Source organism: Phyllostomus discolor, chromosome 8 (assembly GCF_004126475.2).
Source record: "Phyllostomus discolor isolate MPI-MPIP mPhyDis1 chromosome 8, mPhyDis1.pri.v3, whole genome shotgun sequence".
NCBI lineage: Eukaryota > Metazoa > Chordata > Mammalia > Chiroptera > Phyllostomidae > Phyllostomus > Phyllostomus discolor.
The window spans coordinates 78429132-78448113 of NC_040910.2; the positions used below are offsets into that span (position 1 = coordinate 78429132).

Here is an 18982-nt window from a genome sequence, read left to right on the forward strand (position 1 = left end):
GCTCTTATTTTTTTCTTCTTTTTTAATTGATGTGAGAGAGAGAAAGAGGATGGGGCAAGGTGGGAGAGAGACATTGACTAATTGCTTCAGTGATTTATGCATTCATCAGTTGATTCTTATATGTGACCTGACTGGGAATGGAACCTGCAACCTTGGTGTTTTAGGACGTTGCTCTAACCAACTGAGCTACCTGGCCAGGGCTTGGGGTGGTTTTGTTGGTTTGTTTTTAATCTTTTAATCCAATTTTATATATAGGGTGTTGCAAAAGTAGGTTTATAGTTATGAGTATGCAAAACAGTTTATTCCTTTATATTATTTATTAATCATTGTGTTATTTTTCATATGAATAACTGTAAACCTATATCTATCCCACCCTGTATATGCTTTATGAAAATGCAAAAAGTTACAAAGGAAAAAATTATTTATATACTCAGTACCCACAGAGAACAGTTGACATCTGTTTCAACTGTAACAACATTTACTGAGCACTTACTCTGCACTTAACCATTACTGTTCCTTTTTTCCCCCAGTTTTATTAAGATATAATTGGCATATAATATTTTTGACATACAGTATTATGTAAGTTTAAGGTGTGCAATGTGTTGATTTGATACATTTATATGTTGCAAACAGCTTGTCACCATAGCACTAGCTAACATCTTCATTCCTTTACATATTTCTTTTTTGTGTGGTAATAATATATAAGATTTCTCTTAGCATCAGTCAGGAATATAACACAGTATTAGCCCTAATCACCATGCTGTACAGTAGATATCCCCAGAACTTGTTGATCTTATAACTGGAAGTTCATAACTTTTCACCAGTACCTCCCATTTCTACCAACCCCCATCTCTGGTAACCAGCACTCTTACTGTTTCTGAGTTCATCTTCTTTAGATTCCACATATAAGTGACACCATACAGTATTTATCTTTCTCTGTCTACCCAGTATTAGGTTTTGGACATCTTCCTGTATCAATCAGAACTAGCTCTTTCAATAACGTAATGGTTTTAAAATGAGCAATTAATTTCACTACATTATTTATTACTCTGTGGTGGTAAAAGCTGCCTTCAGCTGCTCTGGGGGAAAAGATTCAGGTATTAAACTGGATTTAATGCTCAGTTTCCTGATGCCACATACTGCAGTCCTGTGGAGTGCTAGATTTTGCTTTGTTTTTTTCATGGAGGCATTTTCTAGGTGGTTTTGTTAGGGTGAGGGCACAGCTGCCTAGAAGCAGCTGGGGCTGGTGCCAGAGTTTGACTGCAGTGAGTCTTGTGACTTGGTCTTGACTCTTGAATCTGGGCTGTGTTTACCCTGAACAAAATGTTAAATAGCCTTCCAGCCTATGCAGGCAGAGGGGCCGCCCTCCCACCCCCAAAGTATTATGAAAATGTGGTCATAGCATAGCATTATGGTTTCCACTAAAAAACCCCTCCCATTTACTCAGTACTTGGCATGATTTCATCTGAATCGTTCTCTTAGGAGGCGGGGAAGATACAAAAGGCAGGGAGGATACTTAAAAAGAATTTTTAAGTCTTTGGGGCCAGATGTCAATGACATTTTTAGGTTAGATCAGAAGGTAGGACACAGCAGTTCTTTTTGGTACAAGAAAGAGGCATCAGAGGGTTGGATGAGACATAAATACTATATATTCCCAGACACACAGGACAGATGTTAGGCAGTGTCCTCACGTGGCCCATTGAGAGGAAGGATACAATGTGTCCTGCCAATTTCAGTATTTATTCTGGAATTGCAGGCTACTGCAAGCTGTTGGGCTGGGTTCTTTTTAGCATATGTGGTTTTTCTTAGATGTTAAAAGGATTTCAGAAAAATCTTAGATGAGCATAAGCAGGGCAGCATAAATCCACAAATCACCTGCCTCTTTCCTTTTGGGTCCCTGCCTTCCTGGGCTTGATTCATGGCAGGAAGGGCAAGCCCTCAGGAGTGAGAAAACCACAGAATTTGAGTCAGTATATCTGGTTTCCATTCCTGGTTTATCCGCTTGCTGCACCTCTGAGAAGTTACTGCACAATTCTGTTCCTTACATGACCCCATCCGTAAAGTGAAAATCAAGAGAACTTTCTCACAAGGTTATTGTAAATCAAAATGTGTACACATGTACAGTATGTCCTGTTAAGGGTTATTCTGATGTGATTTTCATCCTCTCCTTCCTCCAGAAAACATATATATGCATGTGTCATTTATTTCTCCCTCCTTGACATAGGTATATGCCATTTGTTACCTCCTCCTCTTCCAACCACTGCCTCCTACCACTCACACACACCAACTTCATTAGAAACTGGAATGGAAAGTGGCACTAGAATTTCCTATATTGTGATGTATCCTGGATTTCAAGATCTAGAATCCAGTGCTGGGGGTAAACTTAGGCTGCTTTTAGGTGCAGGTAACAGAATACCTCCATCAATCAAGATCTCAACAAGAAACTGCATACTCATAGGATTATTTGAGGAGAGTTTTATAAAGGGACAATTTATAAAGATGTGGGATTGAAATGGAATCAAGGGACCTGTATCAGCAGAGCTATTTGGTAATAGCTTCAAGGTCCAAAGAGGGAGAGAAGAGTTACTAGAACCTAGAAGGAGAAAAGGCACCTTTAGTGAAGAGCAATAGCTTTAAGGACATAGCCTACTTGGAGTAACACTGCAGAAGGGAGTTGGGGAAGTAAGTGGTCTGCCTTCACTCTCCTCTTCACAGTCTTCTACTGAGGGAGCCTATTGCTGTGGTCCATATCAGCCTCAGGGACAGAGAGCACGATGGGAAAGCTGAAGAGTAGATCTGTAGGGGCACACACAAAATACCTGGCTTAGCACCCAGCTATAATTTAACATCACTTGTAGCAAGAAGCACAGAAGTAGACTGTAATGGCTCAGTGGTGTAATCAAGGGCTTTGGCACTCTTCATCTTTCTGCTCTACCTTCTTTGGTTAATGGCCTAGCCCTTGAACTTGTCTCCTCATGATTGCCAGACGTCTGTCACATTTTTGGACATCTACCTATAAATTCCACAGCATCTGGCTGAATGAATGGGCATTTCAATTATGGGAGGAAGACCTTTTCCAGAAGCTCCCCAACAGACTTCTCCCACCCCTCCCCAGGACTCATTGGCCAGGACTGAGTCACATGCTTAAAACTAATCACTGGTCAGGAAAATAGTTTCCTGGGCTGGCTAAAACAAATTCACATTCACCCTGTGGTGGTACAGAAGCGTTACATTCCCTGAACCCATGGAACATTGAATACCCCAACCAAATCAGGCCTCTACCAGTGAGAAAAAAGAGTGAGAGTGCCTGCTGGATGAGCAGCCATTAGAGTCTGCAGTCTGTGATGTGTGGTCAAGAAATGGCATTCGCAGGCTCCCAGCCCATCTAATTGCCAAGTGCATTGGACCCAGCATACTCTCGCCCAACCCCAGATAGCTGCTCCAGGAACTGCCTGCTCAGAAGAGCGAAGAAGGAAAAGCCCCAGACGTCTTTGATTGTCTGAAGCTCTGTCTAGCTTTGCAGCTTAGGTAACCAGGAGAGGAAAGTCCTTAGAAAAATCCCACTCATTCTGTTTGCAAAGAAATTCCATTTCCTAGCCAGGTACTCAGGTCTTGTGTTTCATATGTTCACCCAGGAAGCGTGTGGTAGTTTTCCTAAAGAGACAGAGCCTTGATCTTAGCATTCTCTAGCCCCATGGTTATCCAGGGTGGCACTGGGTACTTAATTTAAGGTGCAGACCCTGTTTGAGTCTCAGCTTGGTACTATTACCTCTGGGTAGAAAAGAAGTTTAGCAAAGTGACATCAGGTCCCTGTAGTGATTTCTGAATTGGTTATAGTCTTTTCATCAGAATGTGGGGCTGAGGGCCAAACAGTGATAGCCCCTCTGAAATGCAAGAGACTTTTTGCATATTTCGATTGCTTCATTGTGTCTTTAAGAGTGTGGGGAAGGCTAATATTTAGTATTTCCCCTTAGACCTAAAAGGGGGGTATCATAAAGCCACTGATATTTTCATACCTAATTTTTTTATAGCTGGGGGATGGGAGTGAGACTGGAGGAGGGTGTGTGTGAGTGTGTGTGTGTGTGTGTGTGTGTGTGTGTGTGTGTTGAAACCCTTCATTAAGCCACCAACAGCCCTGTTTGTTATTCTGCACTCTGATCATGCAGGTACCTGGCAGATTTATGTTCCATTAGACAAGTTCAGATTTCAGGCTTTTGCAAGCTGACCATGTGTCTGTGATATTAGGTTCCAGTGCATAAGGCAATAAGAAAACTGGGTGGTAGCCAGGGAGAGTTTGTGCCACATGTCCTCGTAGATGTCAGCTTTGATTCTTTGAACATTCGTGTCACCAGGACCAGAGGAGGCAAAGTTGTTTTACCCTGGGCTTGCTGGTGGAGACATTGAAGTCTCGTTAGCTGGTGCACAGTGGTCAGCCAGCAGGAGGGAACCTGGATTCCCGGTCAAGTGCAGCCAGTCACAATCAGCATTTAAAGGGCTTTCTTAATAGCTCTTCAGAAAAATAATCTTGAAGCAGAGCACACAGAAAATGCTCAATTGAAGTTTTTTCTGTTTCTTCTTCTTCCTATATGCTGCCTAATGCCCTAAGAAGTAACTATGAACAATCTGATTTTGTTATAACTGATCATCTATTTTTAGCACTATTTTCCTCTATATAACTTTCTCAACCAGAATTAGTTCTTTACCAAACATATAACAGTAAGAAAGAAAACAGGTTGAGACGAGAGAATGGGATACCATGTGCATCCTGTCATTTAGACTTCCTTGTTCATTTACTAAGTAAAAGGCCAAACTCTTACCCAACATGGCCCAGTCATCTCATGTGTCAGTGTGTTTATTTGAATCCAAATTCAGGTCAGAGGCCACTCAAGGGGGAAGAACCGGAGTTGATTGCATCATCCAGGTCATAAACCAACTCTGAAGTTCTTTTTGGCAACTTGTTTACTTGCTACCTGCATGGAACCAGGTGCGGGGAGTCAGCTGAATTTAGACATTAACAGTTTAAAATAATATGATCCAATGCCTTCTATCTATTCCAGCCAGCAAGGGAGCATTAAAATAAACTGGCTTCTGGAAGAGTTCACTGGAAAGCATTGAACTCTTTACAGACTAAAACATGATTTATACATGCCCTATGTATAAATCATCCCCACCTTTTCTGCACCTATACATAAACACCTTCGAGAAACCAAAGTGTACACCAGGCACAAGAATGACCATGGCAGTGTGTGTAGTAGAACTGTTCATCAATCAGGATAGATTAATAAACTCCACTCTGTGCAATTACAGCCACGCACATTGATGAATCTTAAAAACATAATGTTAAGCAACAAAACAGTTGTAGGATACATACAGTGTTTCATTTATATGAAGTTCAAAACATGAAAAACTGAGCCCTGGCTGGCGTAGCTCAGTGGATTGAGCACGGATTGGGAACCAAAGTGTCCCAGGTTCGATTCCCAGCCAGGGTACATTCCTGGGTTGCAGGCCATAACCCCCAGCAACCGCACATTGATGTTTCTCTCTCTCTTCTCTTCCCTTCCCTTCCCTTCTCTTCTCTTCTCTTCTCTTCTCTTCTCTTCTCTTCTCTTCTCTTCTTCTCTTCTCTTCTCTCTCTCTCTTCTCTCTCTCTCTCTCCCCCCTTCCCTCCCTAAAAATAAATACATAAAATCTTTAAAAAAATTTTTTTAAAAAGCCATGAAAAAATGAGCAGTATATTATTAACAGCAGAATGTGATGACTCTATAGAGAAAAGGAAGGGAGTGATAAGCAGGAGAGAAGTTAATAACCCCTGAGTGGGGAGGAGGAAGGAGGGGATCAGCCAGGGCCCTTGGAGTAACAGTGCTTCAAAGTCCATAGTAATGATTCTGTCAGAGCTCTGGTCCTATTGTGAAAATAAAAAGGGCAGCAGAATCAGACCTATCTTCAGATTGGGATTTTTATTTCTCCTTTACAAGTAGGTGTCAGTTTAATTCCAGAGCCCTGAACCAATATTTTCTGATGATTATCTCTTCCAGGAAGAGGAAGTCCCTGCTGAGCAAAGCAGCTATGATGTCACCCACTTCCTCTGAAACATGCACTGTTGTGCCTATTAGCATAAGATTGGTTAGTGATTTACAGGCAGTTTTAAAAATCATATTTGCAGGGTTCTTAGGATTATGAAGACATCCCATTTACCTGTTGATTGATAAGATGTTCTTTTACATTATAAGAAGGATGATAACAACTCCCAGAGATGTCGTCCTGGTCATTGGCGTGATAGGAATTGTCCTGCTGTGGTAACTGAGAGGGCTCCGTGCAGGTTTGAACGTGCTCATAATAGGTGAGGGATAGAACTTGGAGAGCACGGTCAGATTGAGATCAGGAAACCAGGGTATCTGTATATGAAAGAAGAAACTTTAAAGGGAAACACATTGGCATTGGTTGGTCACAGTGCTTAGAACTCGCCTATCCAACCGGTCAGCTTGCCCCTCCACACAGTCACTGAGGCGTTTGGGATGTGTGATATGTTGTCTCCTCCTAGGGGCGGCTGGAGTTCATGCAGCTTGGAAAGAGTAAAGACCCTAATTTACACCCAGCTAATTGATTATAGCTTGTCTTCATAAACAGATTGACCTTTTCCTACTCAGAAAAGCATCCTTGTGCTGTGCAGGCCTGAGTCAGAGAGATCCCCACCCAAGCAGCAAAGGGGGAGCTGAGAGCAGGTGCAGAGTTGAGAACAAACAGGGGTTCACATTAGTGCAGGCACATGACTCAGCAGAGATTTACAGGCCTCTGAGGCAGGCGTGGCCCTGAGCCCAGGGTGAGCTGGGCTGTTTCCCTTTCTACCCTGCGGTTAGGTCACTCTTCATCAGCTTGTAAGTCATGGAAACCATACCCCATAAACCATTTAGTGATCTATTCCCTGGGCAAGCAATCCTGACCAGCCACAGGGCCACCTTTCTCTTTTTGGCTAGAGCTTTGGGAACTGTGTTTCTTTGTTTGAGAGTGTGGTTTGAAATGAAATCTCATCCCCACATCAGACTTTCCCACCATAAAATAAATCAGAGTATGGATATGTGTGTGTGGTCTTCCTTTGGCCCACCTACTTTTCCAGGTGTCACCTTAGCTTGATGGTTTTTACCCAAAAATCCTTATGAAAGGGGCCTGTACCTCCTGCTCATCCTCTTCCATTTGGTACCAATCTTTTTCACCAGATTTACTAGCCTTATCTTTGTTTTCTAATTCAAGAAAGATTACCACCCTCCTCACACTTCCACATCAGTGACTAATCCCAATTATGAGGATTTGTAATGGGTTCCCGTAGACTTTTTCCCTTTGTATTACTCAAATGCTTTTTTTCCTGGTTATTAATTTAAACATGCTCATTATTTTTAAAATTCAAAATTTATAGAAATATAGAGTGTAGAAAGTAAAGCCCTCCCCAGAAGTATTTTTGCCTTCCTTGAAAGAACTATTACTAGTTTGGTGACTTTTTGAGAACTATTTCCAGAGTTCATTTTTTTTTATTGTTGTTCAATTACAGTTGTCCCCATTTCCCCCCCATTATTCTCCCCTGCCCTGCCCACCCCCAGCCAGAGTTCATTCTTAAAAATGCTACAGTTCACCCTGGCTGGCATAGCTCAGTGGATTGAACGTGGGCTGTGAACCAGGCATCGCAGGTTCGATTCCCAGTCAGGGCACATGCCTAGGTTGCAGGCCATGGCCCCCAGCAACTGCACATTGATGTTTCTCTCTCTCTCTCTCTCCCTCTCTCTCTCTCTCCCTCCCCTCTCTAAAAATAAATAAATAAAATCTTTTTTAAAAAATCACACATAGCAATACCACATGATCCAGCAATGCCTCTTCTGGTTATTTGTCCAAAGAATATAAAAAAAATACTATAATTCATATTCCTCCCAACTATAGTGTATGAGAGGGCTTGTTTGGCCAGTACCGTCACCAACATTGGCTGCTAGCAACCAAATTAGCTCTTATCAGTCCTGTAGGTTAAAAAATCAGATCTCCTATTTATTCGTTTTTGTTTTGTTTTTTGTTTTTTGTTGCTGTTAGTTAAATTGAGCATCTTTTCAAGTGGTTATTGCCTACTTCCATTGGGCATTAACAGAGCATTTTGCAGGTTAACATTTAAGTTTATCTGGGAGAGTTTCCAGGGGGAGGGGGGTGTTGACTGTTTTCACAGACCAGAGTAAGACGTCTCTTGTGTCTGTCCTCCGCAGCAAGCAGCGGCATAACAAACTCTGGAGATCTCATTCAGATAGCGACCTCTCAGACCACCATGAACCCATCTGCAAACCAGGGCTAGAACTCAACAAGAAGGAGATCACCACCTCAGCAGACCAGATTGCAGAGGTGAAGACTGTGGAAGGTCACCCACCCATACCTCCTGTCTTCGTAGAACATGTCGTCCCGCAAGATGAAAATCAGAAAGGCCTGTGTACCAAAGAAAGAATGATCTGCTTGGAGTTCACTTCTAGGGAATTTCATGCCGGACAGATTGAAGATGAATTAAACCTAAATGACATCAATGGATGCACATCAGGGTGTTGTCTCAATGAATCAAAATTCCCTCTTGACAACTGCCATGCATCCAAAGCTTTGATTCAACCTGGACAGTCCCCGGAAATGCCCAACAAGTTCCCAGACTTAACAGTTGAAGATTTGGAGACAGACGCACTGAAAGTAGACGTGAATGTCCACTTACTGCCTATGGAAGAATTGACATCTCGCCTGAAAGACCTCCCCATGTCCCCTGATCCTGAGTCACCAAGCCCCCAACCCAGTTGCCAGGCTGAGGTCGCAGATTTCAGTACAGATCGCATTGATTTTTTTAGTGCCCTAGAGAAATTTGTGGAACTTTCTCAAGAAACCCGGTCACGATCTTTTTCCCACTCACGGATGGAGGAACTAGGTGGAGGAAGGGGTGAGAGTTGCCGACTGTCAGTGGTAGAAGTAGCTCCTTCTGAAGTGACAGCTGATGACCAGAGAAGCAGCTCTTTGAGTAATACTCCGCATGCATCAGAAGAATCTTCAATAGATGAAGAACAGTCAAAGGTAAAAACTATCTTTATAGTTCTCCACCTAATGAAGTTCTCTTTGAAGACAAAATATTTGGGATTCTGCTATGTTCACTTTATTTTTAATGTGGCTAAAGATTTGGGAAGGCAGTATGGGAGAGAGAGTCTAGCTGAGACTTTCCTTGAAAACTTAGGGTTTAAATATTTTTAACTCGGTTGCCGTTTGAGGAATTTATCATTTTGATTTTTGGTGTCGTTGGCAGCACATCTGAGAGGGGATGAGAGGAAGAAGGGGTTAGCCAAAACAAATGTCCTAGCTGAACGAAGAGCAGTCCCCTCCCTGACCCTCTGCAGTTGAGATCAAATCTCACCAGTAATGAAGTCCCAGGGACTCACGTGCTGCCTGAGTGAGACCTGTGTCCCTGAGGGGATGGAAAATCCATCCCCTGGAAAATTCTCTCTCTCAGGAGATTCAAAGACTAGACCTGTATAAATAGGTGTTGGAGTAGCACCTGCTTCTGATACTGAATTCCTGCTATTAATAATGTTTCTGAATTGCCCTTCCACTCAGACTCTGTGGTAGTCAAGAACTGAGGGATGGTTTGGGAAAGTGAGTTGAGAGCAGACAGAATCTCAAGATTCTTCTCAGTGGCATATGAGCTCTTATGAGCCACCTGAGACCAGGGAAAGAATTACTGTATATCACTATTTCTAAGACTCACACTTATTCTCATTTTGAGACTTCTGAAATTGGGGTGCATTTTAATCAATATAATATATCAAGATAGCACAGCAGTTGGGAAGTAAATGGTGACATCTTTATTCTAACATACCAGACTTCATTTAATTAATTCAGTGGAACTGAGTAGATTCCTGGCATTACATGATGTCTATCTACTTATATTCACCACCTTGTCCATTACTCATCGTTCCCTCTCTTTTAAAAAAAATGTCTTTAAAGATTTTATTTATTTTTAGAGAGAGGGGAAGGGAGGGAGAAAGAGAGGGAGAGAAACAAGATGTGCAAGAGATACGTCAGTCAGTTGCCTCTTGCAGGCCAGCACTCAGCCCACTGAGCCACACCTGCCAGGGTTCGTCGTTCCCTCTTTTTAACTACCCAAGGGCAATCGTTGCCTCCACTTCTGTCTTCTCTCCCCAAAGGCTATGCCTCTGTTTCATTTCTACTGGGAAGTTTGAATGCCTGAGCTCTCCTTTGGATCAACAAGTACAGGAGCTCTGGCAGAAATAGCTTTTTTACAAAGTCCCTGGTCATATGAGCACTGCCTGCACCGCCCGTGCACACACCAGGCCCACTGTGGCTTCTCTTCCAGTCTTGTCAAGTCTGCCTCTATCCGATGTCCTGGCAGATTTCTCCCAAAGGCCTAACTGACCTTGTTAGTATGTGCTAGCTCTGATTCTCTTTTGAAGAGGAAAGACCAGAATAATTCCTAGGGAAACGTACTTTTGAAGGCTTATGAAAATGTTAAGATAGATTAATGGTCATAATGGTGTCACTTTAAGAAGTGTCTATGGGGCCACTTCTAGATTTTGAAATTCTTTTTTTACAATAGGACTTGATTTTTTCATTGGCCGATTTTCTCTGGCCTTCTTATAAATACATCTGGGAATTCATAACTGGTAGAACAGTGAAATGTCAGAGAGTCATGGTTTCTAATTTTGCTCAGGCACATGGCCACATAAGCCAAGTAAACCTTTCCCAAGGATCCATGTGAAACTTAGGAATTGTGTGATCAGATGCCTAGTGCCCTCACGTGCTGGGACGCTGCTGCTAGGAGAAGTGGGAGGCCATAGATGAAAGCTGGCATGACAGGAGAGAAGAGAGCAGAGAGTCTCCAAATCAGACATCAGATGATAGCCTCCTCCTCACCTTGTCTAACACTGGGCATATTCAAGGTGGCCACTGAGCCCTTGAATGGAACTCTTCCCTTCAGACTAGGTTAGTATCTAACTGGCAGTTGATACAGGCCAGAGAGAATTTCATTTACCCCAGTATGACCTAGGTTCTGAAGGCTCATGGTCTTAGGAAAATTAGGAGCTTCCAATGCAATTTGCTATTCATTTTTGGAGCAAGATATTAGATTGGCATCCTATCGGGGTAAACAGAACAGGAAGTTCAGTAGACAGTGATACAAGCTATAACTAATTTTGTATCTCTGCCTTTGATGAACCCGTTTTTTTTTCCCCTTGTACAACAAAACTGATGGTCAGCATGCAGTCCTCAGCAGAGGTCAGTTCCGGCCACTTCATGATTCGTGTCCTCATAGCCAGAAGGTTCTCCTGGATCAGAGGATCAGTAAACATAAAAACTGGCATTTTCAATTTGACTACAATTCACCATAACCATCTCACTATTTTCTCTTCTTAGGCAATCTCAGAACTGGTCAGTCCAGACATTTTCATGCAGTCTCACTCAGAAAATGCAATTTCCGTCAAAGAAATTGTCACTGAGATTGAATCTATTAGTCAAGGAGTTGGACAGATTCAGCTAAAAGGAGACATTTTACCCAACTCATGCCATACACCAAAGAAGAACACCGTCCATGAGTTGCCCCTTGACAGGCCCCAGGCTCCAGAGAACAAACCCGGAAACCTGGAGCAGAATGAAGGTTCCTGCTCAGCCCAGCCTGAACTAGCCAAAGACTCAGGGAAGTGGGACCCAGAAGGCTGCCTAACTGTACACTCATCCATCACAGACTTGGAAGAAGAGGAACCAGCTGAGGGGGAACAAGAGCTCTGGGGCCCAGCGATGCACTCAGGTACCAAGTGGTGCCCTGGGTCCGTGAGACGAGCCACCTTGGAGTTCGAGGAACGCTTGCGGCAGGAACAAGAGCATCATAGTGCCACTCCTGCTTGTACCTCATTGTCCACTCGCAAGAACTCCAAGAATGATTCCTCTGTGGCAGACCTAGCACCGAAAGGGAAGAGTGATGAAGCCACCCTAGAACATTCATCTGTCCCCAAGGAACCAGAGATGAACAAGGGCAAAGGGAAATGCAGTGGGTCTGAGTCTGGCTCACTACTGCATTGTGAGCAAGATGTCATTGTTCCAGCACCCAAGTTCCTGGATTTTCATCTCTTGCCAGCTCCTCAGGAGTCGGAAGCTAAAACCAAGCAGCAAGGAGTCCTGAAGGAGCAGAGGACTGTGGTTTCATGCCAGGGATCTGAGCCACAGGCAATCCCTCTTCCCAAGCAGATAGAAGTCATTGAGTATACCCACACAGTTACATCATCTGCTCACACTAGGCCTGGGGGTGAAGTAGCCCCCAGGGAAAAGAGTGGGGAGCAAGAACTGAGGGAGGTGAAAGTGGAGAAGGCCGTCACTGTCCTCTGTGCGTTGGATGAAAATCTGAACAGGACACTGGGCCCCAACCAGGTTTCTCTGCCCCACAAAGTGCTACCTCTGCCTCATTCTTCCTCTCCTGAGCACAACAGGCCCACTGACCCAACTTCCACCCTGAACAGCCCTGAAGAGAGGGACAGCAGCCTGGCAACAGTCCTGGACACAGCAGCGCCTTTTGTCAGTCACACAACCCATGTACCATCTGCCAACTTGGATTACCTGCATCCCCAGACTGTGGTTCACCTGGAAGGCTTCACAGAGCAAAGCAGCACCACAGACAGTGAGCCCTGTGTGGAGCAGGGTAGCTGGGAAGAAAGTGAGGGGGGCCCCCTCTCCAGTGGCAGTGAAGTGCCATATGAGGGCTCCCAGTTAAGTAGTGAAGACCTAAGTTTAACTAGCAAACTTAGTGACAACATTGGAAAGTTACAAGAAAAACTGGACCTATCACCTATAGCCTATAGACTCCCATATAGCTCTAGTAGTGACAGTATAAAGAGTCTCAGGCACAGCCCCAGTGTGCTGAAAGAGCACAGTAAAGAAATCGAGTCCCGAGCGATTTGCCAGGTAGGGATCACCAAACCATCCCAAATGAGGCGTTCAGCTTCCCTCGCCAAGTTAGGTTACTTGGATCTGTGTAAAGACTGTTTACTGGAGAGGGAGGCTGTCTCCTCTGAGTCCCCTCACCTCAAACTGCTTCAGCCCTTCATCAGAACAGACTCAGGCATGCATGCCATGGAGGCCCAGGAGCCCCCAGATAACCCAGATGGCCCCCAGAACCCAGAGCCCACCAAGTATTTTATAGAGCAACTTAAAACCACAGAGTGTATCGCACAGAGCAAGCCAGTGGAGAGGCCCCTTGTACAGTATGCCAAAGAATTTGGTTACAGTCAGCAGTGTTTGCTCCCCAAGGCACGACCTGCATTGACTAGTGCTGAAGGAGGCCTTGCTTTGCTGCAGACCCAGGGGCTGCAGTGCGCAGGCCCTGCTCCAGAGCTGGGTTTGGCTGCTCATCAGCAACACGGCAGAACTCACCCTCTTAAGAGACTGAAAAAAGCAAATGATAAAAAACGGACAACCAACCCCTTCTATAATACCATGTGATTCTGAGCCTACACATGTGACTTTCTAAAAGAAATGTTTGTAAAAGGGACAGGTGTAATATGTAAGGAACATGCACTTTATTGGTTAATTTTGTAATATTTTGGTCATTATACTGTTCCTGGCGCATGCAGGGTTTGGGGTTTTTTTTTTCCTCTGTGTATGTGTGAGAGAGAGATTGATTTGGACAGCAAGACCATTTTATCATTTTTTATTTTTAGAAAATTCAAACCTCAAAATATACTCATTTTCAAAGAACACCTTCATCAAAGGCAAATTGCTGTTTTTCAATCAACTGCCACCTGCTCCTCGTTTTGCCCTCTGAGAAAAGGCATGCTTGCTTGATTGAGGAAGAAAGCAGATGAGGAGGGTGGGGGTGAAGCCAGAAATTGAAAAGTGCCCCCCGACCCCCTGGGTCTGTATGACGATGGTTTGCTCTCCAGACCTGATGCATCAGATGGGCTCAAGGGCAGCCAGACATGAGCATGGCCTCTCAGCCTTGGGTTCCAGCCCCAACCCATTGGAGTTCCTGGATTAGGCAGGTTCTGCTTGGTTTTCAAAGGGGATGTTCTAGAATCCATTTCTACTGATATTCCAGAGTGGATCATTACAGAAAGGCATGATAATGGCTGGTTTTGTAAACTTGTCAAGCACATTTTTTTCTATTAAATTGAGTCAACCCCAGATGAAATCGGAGAGGTCCTCTATAGAGGAAGGCATGAGAAGGAAGTGGTGAAATAAGGAGTGGAGAGGCTGCTGCCCACTGTCTTCAGGGCGACAGGCTCCACACAGTGGTGGTCCCAGCCCTCCCTGCCAGGAACTGTGCTCTGCAGCATCCTCCCAACTGCGGCACAATAGGGACAAGTTTGAAAAACAGCAATTGGAAGTCACTGTGTTCTTGTAAAATGAATACATATGTAGGGTTTTAACCCTTCCATTTACTTGAATAATTCTGTGGGCCTCTGAGTTTAATGGCCATATTTTTCTCCCATTTATTTTGTTCCCTCATGCTGTTTCTCCCAGTACTGCCTTTTTTAAGATTTCATTGGTGATATTTGAATTGTTACATTACATTTGTATAACCTCCATTGAATGCAAAGTTTTCTTTTTGATATTATCACTGTTAACACTTGACATAAGTTTTTTTTCCCTTTGTCTTCCTGGAAGATCTGTCATTTCTCTAGTTTTTACACAGTATTTATGTACATAATGTTACTTTCTTACAGTGTTTTGTTGTTAATGTCGTAGGGTCTATTTGATTTATTCTTTTTAAGAAGGAATAAAACTGCAACTGGAAAACACAGACACCACAGAAATAAAACTGGTGGGTGTTGGTAGGAATCTGCAGAGTATATTGACAGTTGTTTTAATTGTTTAAATGGAGATTTCTAATTGCCAGTTCCTGCCAAATTATGTGTTAGTAATTTCCTCCTGAGAGAAACCCCTAAGCCTAGGTTCCCATTAGATCACAGTTTGACTGAAGGCTGAGTCCTCTTTAAGACTGAAATCCCAGAGTTGTTTGCCAGTAGCTGAACCTCAGCCAGGGAGCTATAGGAGTGTTAACTGCTTCCCAGGATGGAAGCTCCTAATGGATTAGGCTGAAAGGCTACAAGCCCTTAATGACTCCATTTAGGATGCTGTTGCTTTGCTGCTATTGTGGAGATCCTTAACAGAGGAGCACCTGCCATAAACAAGCCTATTTCAGCCTCTTACAGAAAACATATTTAGCCTGGAATGAAACACCCTCATCAAAACTGAAGAGGTTCGAAAATTTGCTTCCCATTGGTGTTGTTTGGTGTCCACATTGCTGAGAGATTGGCCTAGTACAGACGAGATTCAGATTTTTGGTTCACCACAGCACTGAGAGGAAAAGACAGATGCACAGACTGTCAAGGTGATGTCAGAGTCCAGCGTTTGATGGAGCAGGTAGTAGGGTGACCCAAAGGTGAGAGAAAAGGCGGGCTGAGGCCACTCATAGGTACTCCAGGAGCTATGAATCCAGTTGCCCTGTGGAAGCCGTGGTTGCATCTGACCTCACTGCCAGGAAGCAGATGGGACAGAAACCTGCTATATGTGTGTTGATGGTATAGTAATTGTATGTACCTGTACTGTCCCTAAATAGATTCCTTAAATTTTCAAATGTGTCGTGGACACAGCTTTGTGATTTCTGGATATTGACTGTGTTGTAAAGTGTTTTGTTAGGTGGTATATACCAGTGTGAGGAGGCTTGCAAGACAGGGTTGTGACTTTCCAGAGCTCGTCCTCCTAAACTGTCCTGTGTTATTGAGGCAATTCCACCACCACTGTGATCAGGAAAGGACAAGAGAGTTTGGCAGGGCCGGGAAGAAGAGGATTTGCTGGGAGGTCAGGAGAGTGGTATTCATTCATGTTAATCCCTTGAGATGGTGACATCCTTCACGTTAAGAAGTACTAGCAGGATAGACAAGGTTGTGTTGTCCTCTCTCTCCCCCACTTCTACGGTGTTTGATGCTCACTCTCCCTGCATTAAATAACAGCAAATATGGGAAGTGAGCCCTCTAATGCTGTGGAGAAAAACTAAAAGTTTTTTTAAAGAGTAGAGCAGTGATTTGCCACAATTTTTCATCTCATGGCACACAAAAACTAATTACTAAGATTCTGCGGCACAGCAAAAACATTTTTTGCCAACCTGAGAAAAATAGACATAATTTTGATTGATTAAAAGTAGTAATTAACTGCCCTTTTTGCCCCAAAATGACTTATTTAAAAATCAGATGCATATAAGGATTTCTGGTACCAAGAATTAACCAATCAGATACAACCTTATTATGTGATGTGACCAATAAGGTGCAACTCTATTATATGAGCCAAGCCTATATATTTATGGTTCAAGACAGGGCATTCACATCAGGTGGCTATTGTTGTGTTGGCTGTTGTCATTTTTTAATTTGACAATCTAAGGGAAAAGAGATCAGTGCCCCTAACTAAATAGTCAGGTATTGCAAGTTCAAAAGTCTTGCAGCACCTGGTTGAAAATCGCTAGAATGAGCATTCTTGCTCTGCCTTCCAAGTCCAAAAATAATTTTTATCACTTAATTTTCCCACCTGAATAAACGTCTTCTACACAAGGTCTCTAATTCAACCAATGCCATGGGGTTTTTGCCAGCCCTCTCAAACTCCCACCACTGTGTGTTCCTGTGTTATTTACATAGCTGAGCTATGTCCAGGAAAAGAATATGATGAGCTATTAAGGACTTCAGACTTTCTTCTCTTCAAACTTTGATAATCCCCGGTGACCTGTTTCCCTTTCCTGTTCGTGGAAAACTCAGCCCTGCAACAACAGGTCTGGTAGAGTGACAGAGATGAGTAGGAAAGGCTTTGACCTCTTGCTCAGTGCCTCTCTTTATCTTTTTTGAAAACCGCCATAGTCTGACTCCCAGTTACTATGGAGGGTCATGCGTGTGAATGTGTGTGTGTAAAAAGTAACATTCTGGTGCATGGGGTAAAAGCCCCAACAGCACACAGATTTTGAGCTGTAATCTGGATGGTTACCTGGCCAGTAGGAAGGAAAGAAACCCTCACCCTTTCTTAATTTTAAAAACACTTAGGAGTAGTATATATTATAGTATACATGTAGTACTGTAGTATAGTGATATTCATCTCTTCTCATTTTGGTTGCCTTTCAGATTCTGGATGTTTGGGATCATTCCTAGCATCTCAGCCTCTTCTGGCTCTTTATCTAGCATTATCCTGGTTCTGTACCTTTATCCCTACTATATTTCCTCTTTCTTGTTTTGGAAATTACCAAGAGCTCCAAGGACAGCCAGCCTGAGGATCACAGCCTAGGTTCTGAGGTCCCTTCCTGCTAAAGGGCCCCAGTCAGATGCTGTTGGATAGACCTGAAGCTTCTGAGATGTGGCAGCTCACAGAAATCTTCACCTGTTCCATCTGAGGATTTCAGTTCTGAAGTTATCTAGGCATGTTTGGTAAAGATGTTTTTATGGGAGGTTTTTTTTTTTTTTTAAGAAAGCGTTATGCAAAAAGGGTCACTTTTAAGGGCATTTTTAAATAAAGCCATTCTTTGGCTTTTTTGAACAACTATTTGTGGATACTTTGTTTACATTGTGTGAGTATTAAAGTGTGCATCATCTTGGCAGCTCAGTCTCCTCCAGGGACCCAAACCTGGCTGTCCTGTGAGTCTTCGCACAGAGCGATGCTATTGTGGTCAGCCCTTGTGGGTAAATGGGGCAAACCTGGAGCTTACTTCCATCTGTGCCCTGCACTCCCATCCAACACTCTATGGAAATAGTCGTCATTTCCTCAGTGATGGTGTGTCTTATAGTGATGGTTGTACTGGTGAATGGCTACTGTCATTTTTGTTTAATTTTGTTTTGCTTTTTGATGGTAGATGAGATGAAATTTTAGTTCTTTCAGCACCAATCCAACTTAAAAGGATCTTGGACTTTGTTTTCCCTTTCCAAGTAAAAGAACAAGGCATGCATTAGACAAATGTATTTGGTGTCTCAACTCATCTGATCCCTGTATTAGGAAAAAGCCTGCCACCAAAGCAGGAGGCTGCACGCTCCTAACCCTTCTCCCAGGCCTTGGGGTCCCTTGATGCCATGGAGAGCTGTTGTGAGTAAGGTGCTTCTATACTTTTCCAGCCTGGAAGTAGAGGGTGACTCAGCCTGACTCCTGCTATGAAGAGAGAACCAGCCTCATTTTCTCAGTGCCCCGAGATCTAGGACAGGATTTCTAAACTGGAATCAGCCTTCATGGGCTAGAAGACGCCCCAAGGGGCATAGGATGGGGGCTGCCATCTGTGTCCTCACTGCAGCACCGATGACAGCACCCACCCTGTATACATGCACATGCAGAGCTAACGCCCAGGGCTTAACTCAGTCTGATGACGCAATCTGAGAACTGGGTAACTGGCCCTGAAATGTTGCCCAGTCAGTAAGCCCACAGGGAGTTGTTTAATTTTTATGTTTTATTGGATTTTGGTTTGCTTGGTATAGCTTAAGGTGCCTTTTCTTTCTTTCTTTTTATTTCTTTCTACATTATTTTATAGGACTTGTTCTAAGTGTGGAAAACAAGTCCAAAAGACTGTTACCTTTGCCCCAGGTCACCCCAAACTTTTCTGCTCACATTTTATTAAATAAAGCAGGTGCTCCCTGGAATCTCTGGGACCTTTTAGAGGCATTTGAAGCAGAATATAGAGTGGTCTCATCTCCTTCCTTAATCTTCATGGTGGTTGGGATGTTCCACTTGTATCATAGATTTTTTTATTACTAATGTGCTCCGCTGTTTTTAAATGTGAACTTGTGTGCAAATGTGCAGATTCAATGTTCTTGTTACAGACCGAATAAATTTTTATTTTGAAGATGAATGTGTGTACTTAAGTGCAACAAAGGGGAGGGTGCTGGAGAAGGTGTAGGGATTGGCACACTGGTGATAAACGTGAAGCAGTTTTCATTGCTTGATCTTCCACAAGCACACCCTTAATTAA

General features: G+C 43.4%; 1 protein-coding gene across 4 annotated transcripts in view; it reads left to right on the forward strand.

The window, feature by feature from the left end:
* The window catches only part of SSH2 (slingshot protein phosphatase 2), a 250487-nt gene extending 231625 nt beyond the window's left edge, over positions 1 to 18862 (forward strand). For 2 of the 4 annotated variants that reach the window (XM_028521742.2, XM_036033306.1), the window contains 2 exons: positions 8238 to 9072; positions 11422 to 13497. In XM_028521742.2, the coding sequence (XP_028377543.1) occupies positions 8238 to 9072; positions 11422 to 13497 (2911 nt within the window). Of the gene's footprint in view, positions 1 to 8237; positions 9073 to 11421 lie in introns of all 4 variants that reach the window. The other 2 variants (XM_028521743.2, XM_036033305.1) reach the window with 2 other exon arrangements.
* The last annotated feature ends 120 nt before the right edge of the window (positions 18863 to 18982 follow it).